This window comes from Clarias gariepinus, chromosome 9, assembly GCF_024256425.1.
Source record: "Clarias gariepinus isolate MV-2021 ecotype Netherlands chromosome 9, CGAR_prim_01v2, whole genome shotgun sequence".
In the NCBI taxonomy this organism is placed as follows: domain Eukaryota; kingdom Metazoa; phylum Chordata; class Actinopteri; order Siluriformes; family Clariidae; genus Clarias; species Clarias gariepinus.
The window spans coordinates 9,631,881-9,657,576 of record NC_071108.1 but is presented as its reverse complement, the minus strand read 5'-3'; the positions used below and the strand labels follow the sequence as shown (position 1 = coordinate 9,657,576).

Sequence of the window (25,696 nt, the reverse complement as noted above, 5' to 3'; positions counted from 1 at the left end):
AGTTATGGGTGAACATGATCAACAAATACTCATGGGAGGTTTTGATTTGGAATACTATTGAAAATATTTTATTAATAAATAAAAAATAGTCAGTGTAGTTTCTTTCTTGTGATAAATAATTAAAGTGCTATGCAATTTTTTTTACATATTATACATAAACATTTATGATACTGTGTTGGTGTTCTTGTTAATTGTAAATTGTATATTTTCTGCCATTGTCTTTATTGCAGGATGCACATTTACTGTTCTGGTTTACACCAGAGAATCTGCCACTAGAAACATGGAAAAAGTTCAGGTGATCAAGGTCAGAAAAAAATCTCCCTCATGTAAAATGTAGTATTTGTAATATTATAATTTTACTGTAACTAAGGCTGCACTGATTACACGTTTTGTCAAATTGTATACAAGGACTTCTTTTGGGCACGTGCCAAAACAATACCTGTCCATGTTTAAAGTAGATCATCAAACACACCTGCTACTGCATTACTTGTACCCTAAAAACTTGTACCTTCTTTGCATGTAAATCAACTCTCGATGGAGTTAAATCCTAATCAATCCTCTTGATGTGCTTTTTCACACACTTACAATACAATTACATACAATCTAATAAAATAATATTTTATTACATGCAATTGTGCTTACTGGAAAAGTCATGTACGTTATATGTTAAACATATACATTATACATTACACATATACATATCTGATAATTACTGTATAATTGATTCTATCAGGGAGGACACCTCCACCTCCTCACTTTGAACATTTGAAAGGCAAAAATTAATATTTTAGAAAATTCCAGCTTTGGTACCACAGTTTCTGTCTTTTAATTTGTGCAAGCACCTAAGTGCAAATATGTGCATTTACATTTATCTATATAAATATAAGAAAAGTTTTGTCTGTACATTGGTCAAAACTAGCTTTTTCAACAATATCTTTAAATTGCATACATTGGAGGACACCAGTCTCAGTAAATTTCCTGTCTGTCTTTCTGTCTGCCCAGACAGATTTTGTCACAGCATCAAGCAAAACTGTCAGGACAGAATTTTATGAAACTGTTGCAGTACTTGGATATCTGCCTAAAGTTTAACCTGCACCATAAGTGAAATCAAAATGTTGAGTAAAATCGATATGAACAGGCATGTGCTGGATTTAATAAGCTATTTCCTCAATTTATATAAACACCTGAATTAATAGATATAGATTAGAAAACCTAAAATGAATATTTTTACTGGGCTTAGTTAATATTTTTACTGCTTAAATAACAGCGCTGAAGTGGTATAAGTGAACTTTAACATGCTGGAGTTGTTTTAAGATAAAAAACTTTATCTGATTAACTTTTTTTCTATTTCTCATATGTTATTCACTCTCTGATTACCTAACAGGAAGTGGATTTGGTTGACGATGAAAGAAGTACAATTTACCATAAAATAAAATAAAAAAGGGCAGAGAGTTCTGCTGTACAGAACTGATTACATTATAGTATAATAAGATAATTAGCTCATTTTAATAATTAGCTTTAACCTTTAACAAGGCTGGCTATTTGCTTTGCCAGTCTTTATGTTTTAAAATTTATGTTTGGTAGTAAAAAAAGTGAAAGCTAGACATAGCTTGTTAGACTCGACAAGACCACATCCACAATGATTCACACTTCTTAGTTTATAAATAGGGTTGGGTATCGTTTTTTTTTTTTTTTTAATACCGGTGCCAAATCGATACTTTTAATACGGTACCGGTGCCAAAACGATGCCTGAAACGATACTTTACAAAAGCCACAAAATGATGGTGGATGACTGAAGAATACATTTTTATTGAACATAAAATTTAATGCTTAAAATTGAACAATATATTAAAAGTTTAAAGAATATATGAATATATAAGTAAATACAAAAAAACAACAACAACAAAACATAAGCCACCTAACCCAACTACAATAACTAAACTGCTTTAAATTTTAGCAATTCTTTTGCAGAAATTTCACCATATTTGCCTTTTCTGGCAAAATATGACAAATTTCCTGACTTACTGCATGCCTTGCACAGGACATGCCTTCTTAGCAATGGTAAATGGGGGTCACTGTTGTAGTACTACTAGTACTAACTGAAAAGATATAATTATAAACAGAATCCATGTTACATTAGTATTTTACAAATACTAATGTAATCGTTTCATCATTTGTTAGTATGGATGCAAGATTTGCATTTTGTAATTAACATTATATTAGCCTACGACTATCCTGCGGAAAGGCTGCTGTCGTCATCATAATTGGTGGACTCCTTTTTGCTACGGTTAGTATGACTGGGTGCTGGGGTTCACCCTCACCGATAGTACCAGCTGCTGTCCCCCAGTAGCGGTAGACCACCTGCTGCTGTCAGAGCGAGTGTATCGTTAGTTGCTGCATTCATGCGCATCTCGGATGGTCTCTTATTTCCTGATAATTCTTATTTTTATTTTTTTAATTTATTCTAATAAACTATTAATCAACAAAAAAATATAAATCCAGAGAACACATATTTCAATCGACAGTTCAGGCATTTAAGTGGCACGGAAATGACGCACCGAAATTCGTGTTCTGTTTCGATCCGGTACATACCGGTTATATAGGTACCGGTGCCGTATTGGCACCGGTTTTCGGGACCCAACCCTAACAAGAAAGGTGAGTGTACAAGAAACTACACATTTTGGTTACTGTGTAAAATACACTACATTCGTGATTCTAAATGTAGTGTATTTTACACAGTAACCAAAATGTGTAGTTTCTTGTACACTCACCTTCCTTGTTGCAGGTTCCATTATACCTTTTGTATCTTTGTAAAGTGACCATACAGCATGTGTTGCATCTGTAGTAGTTGCAGATTGAGTACAAGCAAAACTATCACACCTTGGCTGAGAGCAGAATTTCAATTCAATTTTATTTGTATAGCGCTTTGAACAATTGTCATTGTCCCAAAGCAGCTTTAAAAGAACAATCAAAAGAATTATTCAAGTTTGTATGGAATGTGAATGTGTATAGATCAAAATGGTCAGATAGTCCCTGATGAACAAGCCGAGGGCAACAGTGGCAAGGGAAAACTCCCTAAGATGGCATTAGGAAGAAACCTTGAGAGGAACCGAACTCAACTGCCCAAATGAGGGAACCCATCCTCATTTGGGTGAAACAAAAAGGAGGAATTGATTCCAGTCCTGAACTATCAAGCGACTGCAGCCAAGTCAAGTCCTCAGAGAAACAGCTTTCCATAACTTTGGGGCTTAGAAAGAAAAAGCTCTGCCCTCTGATGTAGTTTTCATAATACGTGGTACTGTCAAGCAGCCTGCATCCTTTGATCGAATAGGCGTGGCGTATCAGAAGGCACTAGCAGTTTACTCAGATACTGCAGCGCGAGACTATTTAATGCTTTATATGTCCAAAGTAGTATTTTAAAATCAATGCGAAATTTCACAGGGAGCCAATGAAGTGAAGATAAGATAGGTGTGATGTGCTCGTATCTTCTTGTTCTAGTAAGGACTCTGGCTGCTGCATTCTGAACTATCTAAAGCTTGTTTATGCACCTAGTTGAACAACCAGACAGTAAGGCATTAGAATAGTCCAATCTAGAGGTGATAAAAGCATGAACTAGTTTTTCTGCATCGTTTAGTGACAACATATTCCTTAACTTGGCAATATTTCTGAGGTGAAAGAATGCTATCATATTGATATTGTCTACATGAGCTTCAAATGAAGGACTAGAATCTATAATCACACCGAGGTCTTTCACTGTTGCACTAGATAAAACAGAAAGGCCATCCAAAGTTACAGTGTAATCTAAAATCTTGCTTTTAGCTACATGCGGTCCTATGACTAAAACTTCTGTCTTATCGGGATTAAGCAGAAGGAAGTTAATTAGCATCCAGAATTTATGTTTCCAAATGTAACTTATTTAGTAGAAGCTCATGGCTGTTCATTTAACTCCAAAAAAATGCATGTTCATCTCCATTAAACAAAAACTGAATATATCCCTCCAATAAATATAGGGAAAATAAATGAGTGAGTGAATAACTTTTGACGTCTTTTGTCAGATTGTGTACAAGGACTTCTATTTCGGTACATGTCAAAACAGTACATGTCCCCGTTTAGTGCTTCAAAACCAAAACTGCTTTGCATGTAAAGCAACTCTCGGTGGAGTAAAATCTTCATCAATCCTTCTGAGGTTTTTCACAACTTAATCCACGTACAGTGGTTTGCAAGTGTTCCGCAAGACGAGCAAGGATTTTTAATAAATTTTAACTTGGGGAAAATGAACATGGATCCTGGTTTACGAGTACCGAGTATCATGTATCATGCATGCGCTTCTTGTTTTGACGCAGAGTGTCACGTGATCACAACTGAGCCAACGTTTTTTCTCTCTCCTATGCTGTGGAATTCGTCTCCCCTACTGGGTCTTAGTGCTCGTCTCTTACTGGTGTAATCAAAATCCGTGCACGTGTTTACTATAACACTGTGACCATGTGTGTGTGTGTGCATAAAACATCTTTTATTTTGTGTTTGTATGCGTGTGTGTACAGCGTCTCATTAGAAAGGGTAAAGATACATTTTTTTCTCTCTGTATCAGCCTGCTCTTTGTGTTTGGGTGCGTGCGCGTCATTGGACACCGTGTCACACACACTGACCCCTCCTACTTTCACCTTCACAGATGCACAGAAACACACACACAACTCTTTCTCTCTGCTCTACACAGAAAAACTGCTCTGTCACGATTCTTTTCAAAGGTAAAGTGCAGGTTAATTTGTTTTGTTTTTACTTTACAGCAGTGATTCCGTAGGAGAGGGGAGGGGCTCCTTACTTTAGCTTTACATACACATACACAGCGCCTGCGCGCACAAACGGAAACACTTATCTGTCAGGATTTATTTTTTCTTTTTTTTTAAAGGTAAAGTGCAGGTTAATTTTTTTTATTTTTACTTTATATTTTGTGTTAATTATTTTTATGTATTTATATTTTGGGCTGTGAAACGAATAATTTGAGTTTCCATTATTTCCTATGGGACAATTCGATTTGCTTTATGAAATACGTTATATACATGTTTGAAATACGCTAAACTTAGAAAGGAGAAAGCACCAGCTGACCTGATTGCTGTTCTTGCAGTTCATTCTCATTGTGGGTTTTTATTTTGTTTGTTTGTTTGTTGTTTTTTTTTGTGAGTGGCACCGTGGTGTACTGGTTAGCAACTGTGCACACGTACAGGGTTGAGGATTCGATTCCCGCCATGGGTCTGTGTGCATGGAGTTTACACATTCTCCCTGTGCTTGGTGGGTTTCCTCCGGGTGCTCTGGTTTCCTCCCACAGTCCAAAGACATGTAGGCTTCACTGCCCATGATAGGTTTAAGGCCTCCATGACCCTATGTACACAGGATAAGTTTTTGTTTGCAACCAGTAAGATAGTTTCTCTTTGGTCTTTCATCAGAGTTGTCAACACTAACCCGACTAAAGGAGCGGCAATTTGAGATTCACCACAGCAAATCATCTGCCTCCATCTAATCCTATCATCTTCATCCTCTTCTTTTACAACAACTAACTTCATGTCCTCTCTCACTGCATCCATAAGTCTCCTCTTTGGTCTCCTAAAGTATTATTATTATTATTTTGTCCAGGGAGTGTAGATTCTTTTATTCCTAAACTACAATATTTTACTTTCTTTAGTGTGATCCTGAGCTGCCATCCTACTGATTATTGGCCAGTAACTGGCCATTTATTGTGTGTGATGTAAAACATGCCTGTGTGTGTGTGTATGTGTGTGTGTGTGTGTGTGTAGGACTTTCCCTGGATTGTAGCAGATGAGCAAGAAGTCCTAATGCAGGAGCCCAGACTTATTCCTCTGAAAACCATGACATCAGACATAGTAAAGGTAACAATCATAACTATACACAATATAGTCACACTTTAAAGTCCTAACACTATCTCTAGGCAGTGACGCAATAACATACCAGATGTTGTAAAAAAAACAAAGACAGATTTCATTTAACCATTTACGAACATTCTCACTTTTACAGATGCAGCTTTATGTGGAAGAACGTGCACACAAGGGACAGCAAAATGTACCATAAAAAATGCACCTAAAGAGGTTTTCTTTTTGGTTCTGATCCTCATTTCAGTTCTTTAAGTATAACAGTATCTTGATCAGTACCCCTACTCAAGTGTTAAGCAAAATAGCAACCGTTTTTTTTTAAACACCTGCTTCCTGTTTTCATTCTGCTGCCGCACTTTTAGTACAAAATGTTCTGAGGTCGGTGGGTATACAGTATGAGTATTTTTACCTGCGATCTGCCTAATATCCAGTGACATCATACTGTTGGAATAATGCATGGATTAGCAGAAATCGTCATTTTTTTTATGTCAGAAAGCTTTTCCATCACTATTTGGAGAAAAAAGTGAGTGAGTAACTTGAGCTGCTACATTTGACTTTTTGTTGGAAGATAAAACGTAAAAAAAAAAACTATTTGTTTAATTTGTGGTTGTTTTCATTCTGGTTGTTTTTTTTCTTGGGCTGTATCTTTACATGATGTGGACTATAATGAAATTTTACCATCATTAAATTTTTTATACCTCTATATTATCTGGATATTTTTAAAGCACCTAAGGTGTACAATCTTATGGTATTTATTTTTACTTCTTTTATGTCCACTTGTACCTTATTCATACATTCCAATGTAATTTTACCTAATATAAGGTTAGTTGATGCAGTTAAAGATATACAATTTTGCCTACAGAATGACACATAAAATGACTTATCCAGATTTAATGGACAGTATATTTCTTATCAATGTTCCTAAAATAGTCATTAACAGATTAAATATTAAATCACATTGGATAACTTATGGTTTGCTGTTGAGTATAATATACTGTAGTTGACATCCTCTACATGATTGCAGTTTTTTTGTAAAGACACACACGGAGTTGGCCCCCGAGTGGCGCAGTGGTAAAGTGCTCGCCCTATCATCCGGGAATCGCTAGTTCGATTCTTGGGTGATGCTGTAGCCTCCTGCAGCCGGGCGGGGGGGGGGGGCGCGCCTAGAGAGAGATGATTGGCTCTCAGCGGGTTGGGAGAGCTACTAGTGATGGAGGGTAATTGGATACAACTAAATTAGGGAGAAAATTGAAACTAAAGCAACCCCAGATCATAACACTGTCTCCAGAGGCTTGTGCATTGGTCACAATGCATGATCGATGCATCGCTTCCAGCCATTCATTTCTTACTCTGAAGCACCCATCACTCTTGAATATTGTCTGTCTGGATTCATCAGACCAACTAACATTTTTCCATTACTCCTTTTTTTCTGATTAGCCTCACTGACAAGTGATTTTGTAAAACACTTATTGCCACACAGTGGTTTAATCTTGTGATTTTTCGCTGTACTGTTGAAATGCTTTTACTTTCACGATTAAAAATATCTGTGATTTCTCCATTCTTTTTTTCTGGATTGGTTCCTGGTAAAACAATGTTCCTTTTTTTACTCAGAGATGTTTGTTCTCCTTTATAAGGGGTTATAATACAGTGGTTGACATTGAATCATCATTATAATCTATGAGGTGCCATGCAGAATCCCTTGTCTTAATGATGCTATCAATATACTTCTTGCTTATTATTTAGGCATTTACTTGTATTTAAAGAAAAAAAACTGCTTTCAGTTATTTTTGGGCAGGTGATGGGTTGAATGTGGATTTCCACAATTTCCCATTTAACAGAAGTACAATTTCAGCTGTCACTGTGTAAAACAGACTCATTATAGTATAAGTTAGCATTATGATAGCATCTGTGGCAAGGCTGGCTATTGGCTGGCTATTTACTGTGTCAACCTTAATGATTTAAAAAGGCTTTTTCTTGACTACATTTGGTGACTTTTTGGTGACATCAGACTTTTTCTAGTTTCTAGTCTTTTTTTCAGAAAACTAGGCTTAGTTTGTTAAATTTGACTACATGCACAATCATAAACAATTGTCAGTTTATAAAACAGAAGTAATTCTAAACATGGTTCACACAGTCACCAAAATAAATAGGTTCTTAATCTCACCTTCCTTGTTGCAGCTTCCTTCATACCTTTATATCTTTGTAAAGTGACCATATGTGTTGCATCTGCAACAAGCAAAACTACGAGCAAAACTAGCAAAACTTTTTTTTGCAAGTGAAACTTATTCAGCAGAAGCTGCTGACTGCTCATGCACAAAAATTACACTACAGTAAGCAAAAGCAATATATTGCTTATTGGTAGTGAGTTTATAGTAAACAATAAAAAGATGTAAAAGAACTGCAACTAATGTTACTGGTATGAATTATTAGTTTATTTCAGCCTCAGTTCGAAGACCTTTATACCACAGCACTGTTTGATGCTTGATTCTGACCGATAAGAAAGTGTTGGTTTATTGAAGGCAGGCCTAATAGTCTCACAAGTCAGTTAGACAGATTAGAGGTTTGAATTAATGCACTCATTTTAATATGAAAGTAAGTTACAAAATTAAAATTAGGAACTGGGTACTTAGTCTTTGGAAAAAGGAATTGAGAAACAGTATAACAAATGGCTCTAAGTTATGAGGTATGCATTTTTAAAAAATCATTAACATACTGTGGCGTGGGCGGGGTTTTGGACTAGTAACCATCATGCTTTGCGGGAGGGGTTGTTAGGTGTTCACCCTGTCGAGGAAAGGTGTTTGGGTTAGTGGCTTCGGCCAGGGTGTGTGTGTGGGGGGGTTAGAAGTGTGTCCTGTTGATGTGTGTTTATTGACTGTTGAATGTGTGGTTTATGCTGTTTCGTGCCGTGATAAATAAAATACTCCCAGCCATTTGCATTGGGCAGCAAGGGAGCTCACTCGTCTCTCCAAGTCCCTTCGTAGCAGTGAAAAACGCTAACACATTGTGAAATGCTATACACCAATCAACCATAACATTAAAAGCTCCTTAAAACATAAAAGATCTGGGGAATTTTGAGACTAAGTCATACACCACTTCTGCTGTCATAGTGCATCCTGGTACACTCACTTCCCCAGGTGAGCAAAGCATACCCGACTACCCACATGACGTAAAAAGACATATAATTTATTAAACCAGACCATTCTCCTCTAGTGTTCCATGATCCAGATCTGTTTCTCGCACGCTGGTTGTAGACACTTTCAGCACTGAATGGGGGTCAGCTTGGACAATCTGGGCACTCAGACACTATTAATCACTTGACAACAAGTTCTTAAGCACATTTCTATCATAGCCAGCATGTAACTCTTCAGAGATGTATGCTACAGTAGTTCTTCTGTGGGATCAATCCAGATGAACTTGCTTTCACTCTCCCTGTGCATCAGTGAGTGAGCACTATTAGCCTTGTGCCAGTTTACCAGTTGTCCTTTTTTGGACCACGTATGGCAGGTACTAACCACTGCATCCAGGAAACACTCCATAAGGATCTTGGCGATGCTCTGACCCAGTTGTCTAGCCATCGCAATTTGGCCCTCACCCAAGTCATTTAGATTGCCTTGCCCATTTTGTTAGCATGAATGTTACTTCATAATTCAGTAATGTAGAAATACCCCCAAGAATAAGATACAAATGTGACTCATATTCCAAATTCTTGATCTTAAACCTTAAACTCCAAAGGAACTTTGTTTTGAAGATTCACTCATATTTAAACATCAGAATTACACTTTCTATCCTCATGGAACTTACATCAAACCTCTCTCAAAGGAACTATGAACATCCAACGTGTTTAGTGCTCTAGTACTGTTATGTCCTCAAAAATCCTGTTTTGCTCTAAATGTTTGCTACCGCCAAAATCATGAACATAATAATTTCTAGAAACATGAACAAAAACATACAGATGTGCATTCGCCTTAAATAGCATGACTTCAGCATTAACACATCAAACAACTTCCACAAAAAAACATCAAATAAACAGACAAAAAAAATGTAATAACACTTATTATAAGGAATTGGTTCTAAGCTTTGTGTAATTCAGTGAGATGTTATACTGAAAGTATTTTTATAGTTATAGTATAGTAATTTTATACATGTACATGTGATGAGATTTCTATGATCAGTTGATCCATGGTTACATATAAGGCGCCGTATAGGGCTTAAATCAAACTTTACTCACGCACACACATATGAAACACTTGCATACACATATATGAAACACTCACACATACATATATACTACTAACTGCTCAAACAACTACATATGAAACACTTGCATACACATATATGAAACCAGGCCCGGAGTGGCTAATCGGGAGGACCGGGACAATTCCCGGTGGGCCGGTCTGATGTTTGAGCCGCAAGGGCCGGTGTCTAATTCTTTTCTTCTTCTTCTTTTTTTTTTTTTTTTTATTACATTTTTTTCGTGGGCCAGCCCATTGCTCAGTCATGGCATTAGGTTGATCATACGCTGCTACCGCTGTCCCTGTGCCGCCTCCAATGGTGGCTCTTTTGTTTATAAAAAAGAAAAAAAAATGCCTGCATTATTGGCAGACGCACCCTGACGTAACGCGTCGGTGCGCTGGGTCAGCGCCTATGGCAAGCCGTTTTAACATTTAATGGCAAAATTTTACTATCCGGAATAAACCTTACAGATATCAACAACATATTTTTGACTAGTTGTAATTGCATTCTGACAAGTCAAAATGACAGTTAGAGATATCTGTAATTCAGGTTTGGATAGTCACAATAAAAGTTAGGGATATCTGCAATTAAGTTTTTAAGAGTCAAAACTGAATTATGGATATCTGCAATGACGTCACTGAAACTGATATTCAACTTGTCAGACATTCTAAATTACAATAACAGATATCCATAACTGAGTTTTGCCTAGGCAGAATTAAAGTTAAAGATATCGTAAACGTCAGCATTCTTGTGTCCGACGTTGCTTGTGAAAGACTTCCCATTGGATATTTGCCCAGCAGACAAATTATTTAAACAGTTAGCAAAAGAAATGGCGGTCGCTGTTGTAGACAAAATAATTAAAAAATGCCATGCCATAGAACTCATATACAACCAAGGAATCTGTGGGGAACAAGAGCTTAGTTGTGGTAAAAATTTACGTCGTATTTGAACAGTAAGCCGCTCTCGCCAATATCAAACCCGTCCCGTCCTCCTATTTGCCGTAACTTGTGACACAATTACAGATATCAGCAACGTTATTTTGCCTAGTCAAAGCTCTATATTCAAGATATCTGTAATTACAATTTAACTAGGCAGAATGAAAGTTAAAGATATCTCTCATTTGAGATATCTCTAATCAAAATTCATTTAAAGATATCTATAATTTGATAACAGATATCTGATTCTAAATTATGTCTATTCACAATTCCTGTTAAAGATATCTACAATTTCATTCTGACTAGTGACAATACCAGTTCATGATATCTATAATCCAGTTTTGACTAGTTAAAGTAGAATTCAAGATATCTAAAAAGGACATTATACATATCTTTAATTGAGGGGAGTTGATGATATCTTGAATTGGAATTGTGACTAGTCAGAATTAAATTGTAGATATCTCTAACAGGAATTATGGATAGTCATAATTTACTTGTAGATATCCACATTTCACAATGTGAATATCTACAACTGAGTTAAAGATATCTGTTAATTAAAGCTCCATAGACATGAACGGTAAAAGTGACGTCATTCGTCCTAGGAAGAACGACGTTGTGGATATCTGGAATGGTTGTTCTTGATAGGAGGAATGCTATTGTAGATATCTGAAATTTTTATTTTGCCTAGGAAGAACTGAATTACGGATATCTGTAATACATATCCAGACTTGCCATTAAATGTTAAAACGGCTTGCCATAAGCGCCAGGTCAGCGCAGCAGAGTTCTCCTGGCCGGATCAGCTGTTGAAAGATGGAAAGTAGAAAGAGCAAAGGTGGCGCGGAGAAAGCAAGAATTAAAAAGAGGAAAGCTCTGGAAACAGACGCAGCTTAATGTGCCAAAATTGGCACCTTTTTTACTAAAACGAGCTCGCAGTTTCTAGCACCACATGAGGACGATGAAACGGGTAAGGAAAGATGTGGAACTTTAACTCCAAACCCCAGTTCAACTTAAAGGTTGGACTTAACACGATAGCGGCGGCATCTGTGTGTTTAGGTTGAAGTTACAATAATACAAAAAATATTTCCAGCCGCTGGGTTGTCAGGTTTTCTGCTGATACGTCCAGTGATTAATTTATTGTAGAGGAGTTTAACTGACAGCTAACGTTAGCAAGTGAGTTAGCTTACAGATCCAGGAGGAAAGTAACATTAGCCGTTTCTCAATGACAGATAAAGCCGTTTCTACGTGTGTTTTGATGCCGTGAAAGTTTTCTATGTGGGTCCATCTAGTGTAGCAGACACATCACTGCCCCCCCACACATTATTTAATTCCAGAGTATTCTTTTATTTCTTAGTTTTACAAATAATTATAATTATAAAGTTAATGAATTGTGTGTTGTTGTGGCATATAACAAAACGTTATACCATTTAAACGATAGTGGCCTATAATGTGACGCCACATAACAGGGAAACTTTGTCTTTTAGCTCCTCAGAAGCTAGATCGAGCACCATGCACCAGCCATGAGCCTGCAAATCCAGAGTGGAAAGGTAGGAATAGGCTACGCACTGAGTGAATAACTGAATATTATTAGAATTAATATAATATATATATGGTGTATGGTGTAGACCTGCCATATATGAAATGTGCCCTGAAATGCTAGATGATTCAGCACTACATTAGCAAAACTGACCTAAATTGATCAGAAAACTTTGTAAAAGGGAGAGATTTGTGCTGAGAATCATGACCATTGTCATAATATGATTTGGTGTCAGAATCAGAGCCAGGAGCCAGTCGTGATGAGAGGGGTTGCTTCTGTCAGTATGGAAGAAAGAGGTGAGCTGCTGTAACAGGATGTGTGAACAAGCAAGCATTAGTTCCAGTATAACCACTTACTATGCCCAAACAAAAGTCGTGACCCATGTATTTACATTGAAAGGGAATATGATATGAAGTCATTCAACAATAGAACAATTTGCACTATTGTAGACTTAACATGTAAGCTTAAAATTACATGATTTAAGTAATAATAGGTTGTGATCTAAAGTGGGCCGGTCTGAGGCATGAAACTCCAGGGCTGAAAATGAGTCCCACTCCGGCCCTGTATGAAACACTCACACATACATATATACTACTAACTGCTCAAACAACTACATATGAAATGCGCGCGCACATACATACATACTTTTCGCGCACATACATACATACTTTCCGCGCATATACATACATACTTTTCACGCATATACATACATACTTTCCGCGCACATACATACATACTTTTCACGCACATACATACATACTTTCCGCGCATATACATACACACTTTCCGCGCACACGCACGCACACACACACATACATACTTTCTGTGCACGCGCACAAAGCCAACTGTAGCGGTGTAGGGAACGAGTGAACAACGGATCTTTAGTTTAGCAGAAAAGGGAATGGATAATTTCCTATAAGTCATTACATATCGCTGGAGTGTGAAAAAATTTTACTCGAAAAAGAATTTATATTTTTATTATAATTATTATCGAGGCGAGGACATCATATAAATAGGACACAATAATTTACATTTTGATTTAATAAAGAAACCATTCGTATTATATAGGCTAGTAATCTGTAAAAATAAATAAATAAATAATACGTTTTATATTTTTATGGTATCAGTTTTTGTTTCAATAAATAATCTATATTTAATGTCCGTAGCGTGAAATTTCCACAGCAGCAGGTATCCGAGGTGCTTGTGTTACCATGGTACCGCAAGAAGGAAGTGACGTTGCATGGTGTTCTGAATGGTGGAATTTTGTAGAGTGAAGTTCCCTTTTCAGACATTTCCTGCGCAGGGAGTAGGGTGTAGGGAGTAGTCATTTCAATGTATATGAACTTCATTCTCCCTGATTAGTAGTAGCGTTTCTTAAATAGGCCGTTAATGGACAGTTTAGAAGACAACTAGTGATTTATTTATCACCACAAAAGTGGGTGATATGGGGGGTCGGAACAATGTTTGTCCCGTGGGATTCCGATGAGTTGTTGTTCATATTAGCGAAGGCGAGGAAACACATTTCACAAAACAGTATTTCTTTCTGTTGTAGGATCCGACATATTAGCCACAGATTCCGTGCTTTAATTTTCTTTTTGCAAATCATCACCTGCGTTTTCTGCCGCTGAAATATTCAGACATTATGTGGATAGTTCTGAATATGCCATGTGATTGAGCAGTGATGATACAAACCAGTACTACCATTCAGGGAGAATGAAGCGACAAGTCCGTCTACACTGAAATGCCTTCCGGTTACACTGAGAATCTCATAGGTGAATGTGCGAGAAGAGTTTGTATGTGTGTGCGCGGAAAGTATGTATGTATGTGCGTGAAAAGTATGTATGTATGTGCGTGAAAAGTATGTATGCGTGTGCGCGGAAAGTATGTATGTATGTGCGCGCGCATTTCATATGTAGTTGTTTGAGCAGTTAGTAGTATATATGTATGTGTGAGTGTTTCATATATGTGTATGCAAGTGTTTCATATGTAGTTGTTTGAGCAGTTAGTAGTATATATGTATGTGTGAGTGTTTTATATATGTGTATGCAAGTGTTTCATATGTAGTTGTTTGAGCAGTTAGTAGTATATATGTATGTGTGAGTGTTTCATATATGTGTATGCAAGTGTTTCATATGTGTGTGCATGAGTAAAGTTTGATTTAAGCCCTATACGGCGCCTCATAGTTACAGTTTTCTAAACACCAGCATATAAGTGTGAGGGCTGACATTTAAATTAATTACCGCCAAATTCTAGTACACAGTTTTACCAGAAGGTGGCAGCAATTCATTTACATCTCAGCCAACATATAGAAAGAGGAAATGAGTTCTGGCGCGAATTTCCGTGTATTCTACTGTAGTTGAGAGAGAAACTAAAGATGGACTGAGATACAGTATAGTATATGTAAGTGAACTCCGGGTGTGCGAGTGCTTTCTATCGGGTCGCCTTTTATATGTTGTTTCTATATCGTGTGTTCTAGTCAGTTTTTAATAAGTTAATAATCGTCCTTTCTTCATTCCTTCCTTCCTTCATTCAATCTGATTACAGTGGTTGCCAGCACACGTGTGCTTTTCTTATTTAACTTCTCCTTTTTTTTTTAATCTTGGGGAAATATTCTATAATATAATATGCACCTTTAATTCTTGACTTCCATCGGTTCTATTAAAAAAACAAAACAAAAAAAAACTACGTGATCTTAATCCAGCTCTTTTAAAAAGCCAGTTTCAAGTTTTTTTCTTGTGTCTTTTCTTTGTTTTCTCTCCTAATGCTTGTTTCTTTAAATAATAAATTCACAATGAAATATTCGGTTATTGTTGTAATCACTTAAAATTATCATTGGTTCTTTATAGTTTTTAGTAATTATGGCTTAAATGTTCAAATAACTTGCAAATCAGGAATAATTTATCTATATTAAAGCACTTCAAGTATAATCTGGTTCCAACTGTACATATTGCATTTCTCTCTTTTTTTCCAGGTGTGTTTAAGCACTCAGATGATGTACATTCTTTTTTACTACAAATGCTGAAACCCCTGCATCTGCCATGCGTTTATATGGCACTTATGTCATATGCTTAGTACTACTGAAGCTCATTAGACTGATGCTGTGTAAACCATGTAACACTGCTGAGTATAAAATTAATGAAGAATGCTGTCCAATGTGCGCTCCAGGTATGTTAACTTACTTCATTTACTTATTTATTGAATTTTTTTTTTTTTAGATGAACACAATGTCTTTGACTGAGGTGCAATGAATATATATATACTTAATGTGTAAATATTTGTATGAACACTAAAAGAGTCAACACCATAAGACATAAACTAAAAATGATTTACAATGTGTCCCTGAATGAAGGGAGGCTCAAAATCAAAAGTACCAGTCAGTATCTGGTGTGGCCACCAGCTGCTTGAAGTACTACAGTGCATCTCCTCTTCATGGACTGCCTATTGCGGACAGTCTGAGCACTGATGGAGGGATTGTGTGTTCCTGGTGTCACTCGGGCAGTTGTTGTGGCCATCCTGTACCCGTCACGCAAGTGTGATATTCGGATGTACCGATCCTGTGCATGTGTTGTTACACGTGGTCTTCCACTGCGAGAATGATTAGCTGTCCTTATTGTCTCCCTGTAGCGCCGTCTTAGGCAATTTATTGCCCTAGCCACATCAGCAGTCCTCATGCCTCCCCGCAGCATGCCTAATGCATGTTCATGCAGATGAGCAGGAACCCTGGGCATCTTTCTTTGGGTGTTTTTTTTTTTACAGTCGGTAGACAAGTCTCTTTAGTGTCCTGCGTTTTTAGAACTGTGACCTTAAATGCCTACTTTCTGTAAGCTGTTGAGGTCTTAACGACCATTCCACAGGTGCATGTTAATAAATTGATTATGGTATTAGAACATGCATGGAAAACATTGTTTAAACCCTTTCACAATGAAGATCTGTATTATTAAGTTATTTGGATTTTTACAACATTATTGTTGAAATACACAGTCCTGAAAAAGGGAAGTTTCTTTTTTTTTGGCTGAGTGTATATAAAATATTTATTATTATTTTTTACTTTTTTTATTCTAAAGGCAAATGCTATTATTTGTACAGAGACTGTATTTTTTACATTCTTAAACCCTCCCCAACCAACCCCGAACATACTGCCTAATATTAATGATGACATTGATTAGAATATAACAAAGATGGATATGCAATAGTTGAATAACAATGAAAAATAAAATAAAATAAATAAATAAATAAATAAATAAATAGAAATAATTACAAATGGAAAAAGTTAAAATAAAATAAATAAATAAATAAATACATGAATAGATAAATTAAACTGGATACCATAATCAGGAATATTACAATGTCAAGGAAGTACCTTTATGGCAGTAAAATATGATAATAAGGGTTGCCAGACATAAGAGAATTTATGGGAACCTCTGATTGAATATTTAATCTTTTCTAGATGTAGGTATAACAACAGATCCCGAAGCCATTGTGATACTTTAAAAGAATTTGTAGATTTCCAATGTAAAAAATTTGTCTGCGAGCCAATAAGAATGCAAAGGCAATGATATTTAGTTGTCTTTTAGTCAAATTTGATTCATCACCTGGAACACCAAATATTGTAAATTCTGCACATGGCTTAAGTGGTGCTTCACACACTTTGGAAAGTGTATCAAATATAGTTGACCAGTAAGCAGTAAGTGTGGGGCATGCCCAAAACATGTGAGTCAATCTGCTTCACCTGTATGACACCTAATACAGGTCTTGTCAAAAGCAGGATTAAAGAAGGCAATGGGTGTTCTGCTTAAGTGCATACGGTGCAATACCTTAAACTGTATTAAACTCAGTCGGGCACAAGTAGTACTACCATTCACTCTATAGAGGACATTCCTCCAAAATTCCTCTAAAAATTGCATACTGAGCTCGCTCTCCCACCTGCTTCTGATCTTGTCTGTTCTTGCATTTTTTTAAAACATTAAAATTGTATATATTCTTAAAACAAGACCTTGTAGATAGGAGGGTACTTCTAACAGAGAGTCCACAAGAGACTTTAAAGGGATGTTTGGAAAAGATGAGCTTTGGGCAATAACGAAATGACGTATCTGAAAATAATGGAAAAGGTCAACTGAATTAAGAGTAAATTTGGAACGCAAATCATTAAAACTTGCAAAAATACCATCAATATAAAGATCACTGAACCGAGAAATTCCCTTATCTTGCCACTGTTTGAAAGCAGAGTCTAGTTTTGCTGGGAGGAAAGCATGATTATTGCATATTGGACTCTGAAACAAAAGTGCTTGTCTTAACTTCAAATGCTGACGTAGTTGAGTCCATATTTTAAGAGTGAAATGAACAATTGGATTTGATGTACATTTAACTATTTTAATAGGTAAGTTACATGCTACAAGAGCTTGTAAAGAGGTTGCTGTGCAAGATTTAGATTCTGTTTCAAGCCAATCAGTGCCCCCTGATGAGTGCATCCAGTAAATTATCTTTTGGACATTGGCTGCCCAATAATAGTATAAGAAGTTAGGAAGAGCTAAACCTCCGTCAATTCTATTTTTCTGAAGAAACTCTTTACTAATTTTTGGGATTTTCCCATCCCAGATAAAATTGGAGATATGTTTATCCAATGTATTGAAAAAAGCTTTAGATAGAAAGATAGGGAGGCACTGAAATAAATATAAGAATCTTGGAAGAACTGTCATCTTAACACAGTTCACTCTGCCAACCAAAGATAGGTGGAGAGGCCTCCATTTTTGAAGATCAGATTTGAGTTTGGTCAATAGAGAAGTGAAGTTATTTTCATATAGTCCTTTAAAGTTCTGAGTGATATTGATGCCTAGATATTTTACTTAGATCTTGCCATGCAGAAGGGAAACATGGAGTCAGGCATATGTCTGGCGAGTGAGTTAACAGGCATACATTCACTTTTGGAGATATTCAGCTTATAGCCAGAAAAGGTCCCAAAATTGTGCAAAACTTTGATAATGTCATCGATGCATGATAAAGGATCTGAAATGTAAAGAAGCAGGTCATCAGCATATAATGAGAGCTTATGTTCAACACCCCACCTAACTATGCCATGGAAAGAGGATATAGATTTTAATGCCAGCGATAATGGCTCAGTTGCGATTGTAAACAAAAGGGGACTTAAAGGGCACCCTTGCCGAGTGCCCCTTGACAAAGGAAAATTTTTTGATCTCCATTTATTCGTAACTACTGAAGCAACTGGAGAAGTATAAAGCAGACGAACCCACTTTATAAATTTGGGGCCGAAGCCAAACCTATCCATAGCAAAAAAAAAAGGTAATCCCACTCCACCCGATCAAAAAACCTCGTGACCAAAGAATAATCCGTTCTGCTTGATTTGATTAAATTAAATTATACTGAGTCTGAAGATTAATCCTTTCCTTATAGAGTTTTGGTGTAGGGGAGGTAGAGTATTGACTATCGATTTTGGATATTGCATCAATTAAATGATGCCTTTTCCTTTCCCTCTCTCCATTAATAAAAGCAGTATATGATATAATGTCTCCTCTAAGCACCACTTTTAGAGTCTCCCAAAGGCACATGCTCCGTTGAATTAAATAAAAAAAAATTGTCAATTGAGGAAGACACTTGTTTGCAAAATGATTCATCAGACAACAGCGATGAATTTAATTGCCATGTATAACTTGTAAAATTAGATGTAAAGAAGAGATCTAGTAATAAGGGAGCATGATCAGACTCTACGATAGCAGAATACTCCACTCCCTTTACTGAGGGAAGGAGACTTTTGTCTATAAAAAAATAATCAATTCTAGAGTAACAATGATGTACACGAGAAAAATAAGAAAAGGCCTTACTGTGAGGGTTGAACGCCAGGGGTCTATGCAGCCTGTCTGGCTCAAAAATGCTGAAATATCGCATGCCATTTTAGAAGGGACTTGTGGTTTTGGATTTGAGCGATCCAAATTTGGGTTCATTACACAGTTAAAGTCACCGCCTAAAATCAGATAATATCAATTAAAGCTGGGTAAAGACGCAATCAGTTTTCTTATAAAATTTTTATCATCCCAATTGGGGCCATAAATGTTAACCAGCAAGACCTGGGTTTGAAACAGCCTACCTGTCACCATAATATAACGACCCTGAGGATCAGCACTAACATTAGAAGCAGAAAACTGAATTTTTTTATGTATTAATATTGCCGTTCCTCTTGCCTTTGCATTAAATTTAGAATGGTAAATGTGCCCATGGTTTCTTCAATCTAAGATGGTCTGAATTAAGTAAATGTGTCTCTTAAAGGAAGATTATATCGAAATTAAGATGTTTAAGATGAGAGAAAATTCTGGACCTTTTTATAGGAATTTTAAGACCTTTAACATTCCATGATGTAAACCTAACAAATGACTTTCCTGTCATTCCTCTGCTTGATACATCAGACATAGTACAGCATAGAAGGATGAACACTGCACCTGTGGCATAGATAAACCTGGTATCCAGTTAAGTTTCTCAATATCTTTGGCAATGAATGAAAACAGCCCAAAAACAAATTGAGTATCCAGAAAAAATAAAGATAATAAAAATAAAAGTAAAAAAAAAATTAGTCCCTGAGGCAGTAAACCACGCCATTAACATTACAACACCCTTTCCTATGTTTACCTCCCCAAATGAGGTAAGCTGCAGGACTCCACTAACCCTGTTGCACTCCCAGCTACCCATTAACTACTCAACTGTTGAGCTCCCGACACCCTATCTCTTATACATCACAGCAATTTGTAAATACTGCATTCAGACAGGCATTTAGCAAAACAGAATAGAATAATAACAATAAGAATAATAAAACTAAAATCTGGAGGGTTAATTATGGTCCATCTTCCAGTGCTTCATTACAGTACCTTTTCAAGGACGCAAGTCGTCATGACGACTAGGCCATCCGCTGATATTTTAACAGTACCCTCTCAAACAAAAATGTGAACCGTCGCGGTAGAATAAAAAAAAAAAAATACAAAATAAGAACAGTTCTTGTAGTGGATGTGTGTACACCTTTAAATTTGTCATTCAGAAACAATTTGAGTTTACCGGGAATTACTCCCTCCAGCAGCGGTCACGTTGATCCGACGTTCAAACAAGGCTTTGGCTTCGGGTCCTGACTCGAAGGTGAAGGTCTCCCCATCGTGAGTAAATCGCAAGCGGGCAGGATAGAGGAATCTGAAATGAATCCCTTTTTGATAAAGCATTGTTTTGATGTTCTTGAAGGTAGCGCGCTTCTTGGAGAGTGCCGCACTTAGGTCAGGGTAGAATCTGAGAGTTTTCCCTCGATACTGCAGTTCGTGTTGCCTGGCCCAGCGCAGAGCTCGTTCCTTCCCCTGGTATCGATGAAAACAAACGATAATGGGTCTTGGAGGTTGACCATCCCTGGGTTTAGTCGCCAATGCAGGATGCGCTCTTTTCAGCTCTGGCGATTTCTCAAACACCTGAACCCCCATGACGTCTTTCAGCAGATCCGAAGTAAACTTGACCATGTCCGTTCCAATTTCGCTGTCTTCGGGAGCATTTATGATCCGGAGGTTGGCTTCGTTGGTAGCTTTTAACGCAGCGATGTCTGCCTCCGCTTTACTGAGAGCTTCGGAGTTTTCCCCGGCCGTTGTTTCCACGGTTGCAAGACGTTTACCAAACACACCCACAGTCTCCTGAAACGATTCTATGGAAGCCTGTATTGGTGCAAGGGAAGTCAGCATATTTAAAGAGAATTCCTCGTTAGCCACTGAAGCAGCTGTCGCCATTTTAGCTAGCTTGCTACTTATCGAAGTTCTCTTTGGATCTTGATCAGCTGTTTTCGTTTTATAGTGAGGCATTTTTGACGCCAAACCTGTATCGCCGTTTACTACTGCTCGCTTGATCTGTTATCAGTAACAATTACTATTGTTTAAGTTGTCGGGAGACTCACACACACACGTCCGCTCTCTACATTGCTCAAACCAGAAGTCGGTCATTACAATTTGAACTAAAATGTATCTATTCATGAGTGTAAACAAATGTTCAAAAACTTAATAATAAAAGAATACTGACATTCTTTAAAAAAATGTAAACATACATAAATCAATCAAGTTTTATATTGCAAATTACAGCCAGTGTCATTATAAAAGACATTATTTAAAAAAAAAACATTATGTATTGAAAAGAACAACTAAGTGTCATTAAATACAGTACTGTGCTAAAGTCTATGTTTTTCAGTTCAAACTTTGTTGAAGAATTTTTTTAATTTTTTTATTTTAGGACATGATTATTGAATAAGTACAAAAACATTTCTGATTCCAAATTTCAGTATTTCCCTACAAAATTTAAAGTTACAGAAAAATATTTGTATGCCAGAAAAGAAAGCATATTATGTAAATGACACCTTTTTGGACAAAAATACAGAATGGAATCTGCTGTGTTTTATATGCAAAAAAGAAGCAGGTGCAACTGTGGATGGTTCTGCAGAAGGCTTATTAAAACTTTCCGTCTATTTTGAAGGCATCTTGCTCTACAGCATGTGCCTTTTGCACAGTATTATGTGTGCCAAGGAAGGGGTGAGAGATGAAAGTAATCACTGGAGAAGAGTTACACGAGGACTCAACAGCTACAAAAGAATAGTTACACAGAGAATGATAAGCTGTGAACTGCACCACAGTCCTCTTCATTCCTACACCCCAAACAAATACCACATATACAGTACATATCAGAATGTATTTAGACAATTCAGACCTCATTTTGAAAGATCTGCTTTGCTTAAGTAAACTGAAATTGCACTCTTCCCAATAATTCAAATTGTTAATTTGGAGAAAGAAGGCTTTACATTGTCTAGCCTCCTGAGTTGAATTCCACAAAAAATGTGTAAAGCATGTTAAAAAAGCAAGTAAATCAGAAGAATTCTTGTAACCTTGGAGAACCGCAAAATAGATTTGCATTAGCCAAAATAAGGGGCCAAATCTGAACCGCAATGCTACGAAAAGCTTTTTTTTTTGTTGTTTTTTTACCAAGTGGGTTGTGGGGTGCGGCGGGGCTTCTGTGGATCAGACTTGTTTGTCCGGTGCATTCCATGGATACTTGAACTCTTTGCCTGCTAAGCTCCATGCATACCATGCTTTGATGCATTGCGTGTTCTGATAACTTTGTATCATACCCAGCATTTAGCATTAGCTTTTCTGTGTAATTGGACTGAACAGGCTGTTTTTTGGTCCCCTTAGCCAGAATGTACTGGTGAATATAACAACCCCGACAATGTGACAATATTAAGTTATACTGCAGTGAATATAAGCGATAGAATTCAGCATTTAATAACTGTCATGATATTCACTCACTAACATAAAAACCTGCTTTTCTTTTTTAAAGACACTGTCCACTGTGCTGCACACCTGTAATGAATCACATCGAAATAATGACTATAAAAAGTATTGGCTCAATGTATATAAAAACAGCTTGAGAATAAAATGTTATTGTCCAGGTCACATTGTGCTAAAACATTGCGACAGTGATTCTGGCACACAGTGTAAAGTGTGCACTGGATCAACCTACACTGATGAACCGAATGGATTGACAGCATGTCTCACCTGCACTGTGTGTGATGAAGGTGAAGACATACTCTTTTCTCTAACTTACCACTAGAATACCACGTATACAGTACAGAATATTTTTATCTAATGGGTATGGTTTTCTTTTCACAGGTGCTGGATTAAGGGTAAAAAGAAAGTGTAAGTACGACTCAGATACACTTTGTGAGCCTTTGCCAGGACATTATTGTACAGAATCTCATGGTGAGAGCTGCAGGAAAGCCCAAGAACACTCAGCATGCCTCCCTGGGCAAAACATCAACCAGACTGGTTAGCATTTTAACATTATCAGTAAGATACGTTTTGCTGTTTAATTTAAATGATTCTGGTTTTAATAAAAAAGACAAAAATATAAAAAAAAGTAAAACAAATGTGAAAAAAGTGTTTATCTTTCATAGGAACCACTTGGATAGATACAGTGTGTAAGGACTGCCCTCAGGAGACATATTCAGATGGATCTTTTATGGATTGTAAACCACATACAAAGTGAGTAATATGATTATCAATTTTTCTATTGTGAACTCTATTCTAAATGTATAAATGAGTTCTATCCTTTTTCTCTTTTACAGTTGTGAGTCTTTGGGGCAGATAACTATCACACAGGGAACAAAGTCAAGTGATGCAGTGTGCACACACAAACCCTTTCATTTTGTACTCGTCATTGGAGTTGTGTTGCTGTTACTATTGGTGATTTTCATTTTTAGTGTTTTAGCATGGAAGAAAAAATTATGCTGTACAAATATTTTTCAAAGTTCTGGTGATTACACGGTACCACAGATGGTTGTAAATTGAGCACAGAGCACCCATATGCTACTTAGGCTTGTTTTCAGGATGGGAGAAGACAGATTAATTGATAATAGAGGGAAACAGAAGTTCGAAACAGCGTCTGGTGTGAAAGAACTTGACTGACATGCGTCTGATCTCAACCTGATAGAACACCTTTGGAATGAATTGAAGCGGAGAAATACCCTTTAAAATTATGCTAAACAAAAATATAAACAACGCTTTTATTTTTGCTCCCATTTTTTATGAACCTAAAAATCTGTAACATTTTCTGCATACACAAAAGACCCAATACTCTCAAATATTGTTCACAAATCTGTCTAAATCTGTGTTAGTGAGCACTTCTCCTTTGCAGACATAATCCATCCCACCTCACAGGTGTGGCATATCAAGGTGCTGATTAGACAGCAAAAATATTGCAAAGGTGTGCCTTAGACTGAATATTGGACATTTAACTCATCAAATTGAGCATCAATATAGTGATTTGATGAAAAGGGTTTTGGATCTCAAAGTTTCGGTGTCAAGGATGAAATCACTGCAAAGTACTAAGAAATGTATTATATAAGAATTCCTAAATGTTTAAATTTTTTTATACTCAAATTTACACATACAAATAAAGGGTAATTTGTTTTTATCGTATCATTTAATTATTTTACAACATAATTGTGTTACTTCTGGGATCTAGAGTGTGTACGGTTTCCACAGACAGATGTCTGTAAGGACACAGGTCTCTTCTGTAAGCTGGCAAAAAGTTATCCAAAAATTTTCAAAGATCAGGTGTTCAACTCTCTAAATGTTCACGGGAACACCTCCAAGCCATCTCAGCCAGGATCATCAATCACGGAACTATGTCTTTCTTTAAACGTTTTGCATCATTCAATTCTTCTGTAAATGTTTTTTGATTATATGCCTTCATTCATCAAATAATTCATCAAGTCCCAGTTTATCTTGAACAAACCTGATAAATTCTTTAAATACAGTATACACTAACTAAACATTTTGTAAGGAGCACAAGTTTATTTAATCATAAATGCAATAATATTATCAACCAATTTTAGAGCAGCAGTGCAATGCATATAAGCAATGCTTGAACACTACTGTATTCATTAAATATTGCTGCTGACAATGTGGGCATCCCTTTTGGCGACTAGTAAGGACAAAAAAAAGAAACCTTAATTTGTCACACATTATTTTCATTGTATATCCCAGCTTGTTAGGCTGTTGGTCAGAGCACACTTACTGTACGAGAGAAGTGAGATATTTTTTTTTTGAGGATTTGAACTGTCGTCTGTTTGTATTTGTGCAGCAGAGATCAAATTATATAACTTGGATACCAGCAATGACAGTGATTTCAAACATGTTCCCCAAAGCATTACAAAACAGAGCAGCAACAGAAAAGTAATAACATTTACAGTATTTTTGTATGTGATATGTTCGCTAAAAATTAAAACTGGTTTGACAGTTGTGCTGCCTATCATGAAAAATATCAGTTTTTCAACCAGAACAGTGTATTTAAAGTCATAGGAACATGTTAAATACTCCAATAACTTATTAAGCAAATAACGTGCTATGTGAAATTATCTTTGTAAAATGGTTAAATAGCACAGATTTATTTTTAATCTCATCAGTTTACTTGAGTCATTAGATCTTGTTTTTTGCTTTTTACTCACACAGACTTAGATTTTAAGTTCTGTCTGAAATCTCCTGGTTTTAATTTAAAATTCAAATAGTGTTAAAAATTATTTAAAATAAAATGCAAAA

The 25,696-nt window shown here is 36.5% G+C and overlaps 3 protein-coding genes across 6 annotated transcripts in view; 2 read left to right on the top strand and 1 right to left on the bottom strand.

Moving 5' to 3' along the window:
• Positions 1 to 7,438, top strand: part of mad2l2 (mitotic arrest deficient 2 like 2) — an 11,687-nt gene extending 4,249 nt beyond the window's left edge. Inside the window, exons 6-8 of the mRNA XM_053504523.1 lie at positions 231 to 304; positions 5,790 to 5,882; positions 6,028 to 7,438. Of these exons, the coding sequence (XP_053360498.1) occupies positions 231 to 304; positions 5,790 to 5,882; positions 6,028 to 6,081 (221 nt within the window). The 3' untranslated portion in view covers positions 6,082 to 7,438. The remainder of the gene's footprint in view (positions 1 to 230; positions 305 to 5,789; positions 5,883 to 6,027) is intronic.
• The window catches only part of smim1 (small integral membrane protein 1), a 20,652-nt gene extending 10,664 nt beyond the window's left edge, over positions 1 to 9,988 (bottom strand). Inside the window, exon 1 of one of the 2 annotated variants that reach the window (XM_053504526.1) lies at positions 8,047 to 9,988. The gene's annotated coding sequence lies outside the window, so the exon portion shown is untranslated. Of the gene's footprint in view, positions 1 to 2,771; positions 2,786 to 8,046 lie in introns of those variants that run through there. The other variant, XM_053504527.1, reaches the window with a different exon arrangement.
• LOC128530524 (tumor necrosis factor receptor superfamily member 14-like) lies at positions 6,269 to 25,696 on the top strand. 3 transcript variants are annotated; one of them, XM_053504519.1, is made up of 6 exons: positions 6,269 to 6,405; positions 15,556 to 15,749; positions 23,047 to 23,172; positions 23,267 to 23,422; positions 23,551 to 23,638; positions 23,722 to 25,696. In XM_053504519.1, exons 2-6 carry the CDS (start codon positions 15,623 to 15,625, stop codon positions 23,942 to 23,944), a joined length of 720 nt encoding a protein of 239 aa, XP_053360494.1. In that variant the 5' UTR covers positions 6,269 to 6,405; positions 15,556 to 15,622; the 3' UTR covers positions 23,945 to 25,696. The 3 variants fall into 3 exon arrangements, with proteins under 3 accessions (XP_053360494.1, XP_053360496.1, XP_053360493.1); XM_053504521.1 differs by lacking the exon at positions 6,269 to 6,405 and adding an exon at positions 14,914 to 14,984; XM_053504518.1 differs by lacking the exon at positions 6,269 to 6,405 and having other exon boundaries at positions 15,579 to 15,749; positions 22,935 to 23,172.

What these genes read in the sequence shown, in the direction of transcription:
- LOC128530524 (XM_053504518.1), top strand. Translation starts at nt 15,720, where the DNA reads ATGAAGAATGCTGTCCAATGTGCGCTCCAG. An exon ending in GCAAAACATCAACCAGACTG is followed by an intron (nt 23,423 to 23,550) that starts GTTAGCATTTTA and finishes TATCTTTCATAG; the next exon opens with GAACCACTTGGATAGATACA. An exon ending in GATTGTAAACCACATACAAA is followed by an intron (nt 23,639 to 23,721) that starts GTGAGTAATATG and finishes TCTCTTTTACAG; the next exon opens with TTGTGAGTCTTTGGGGCAGA.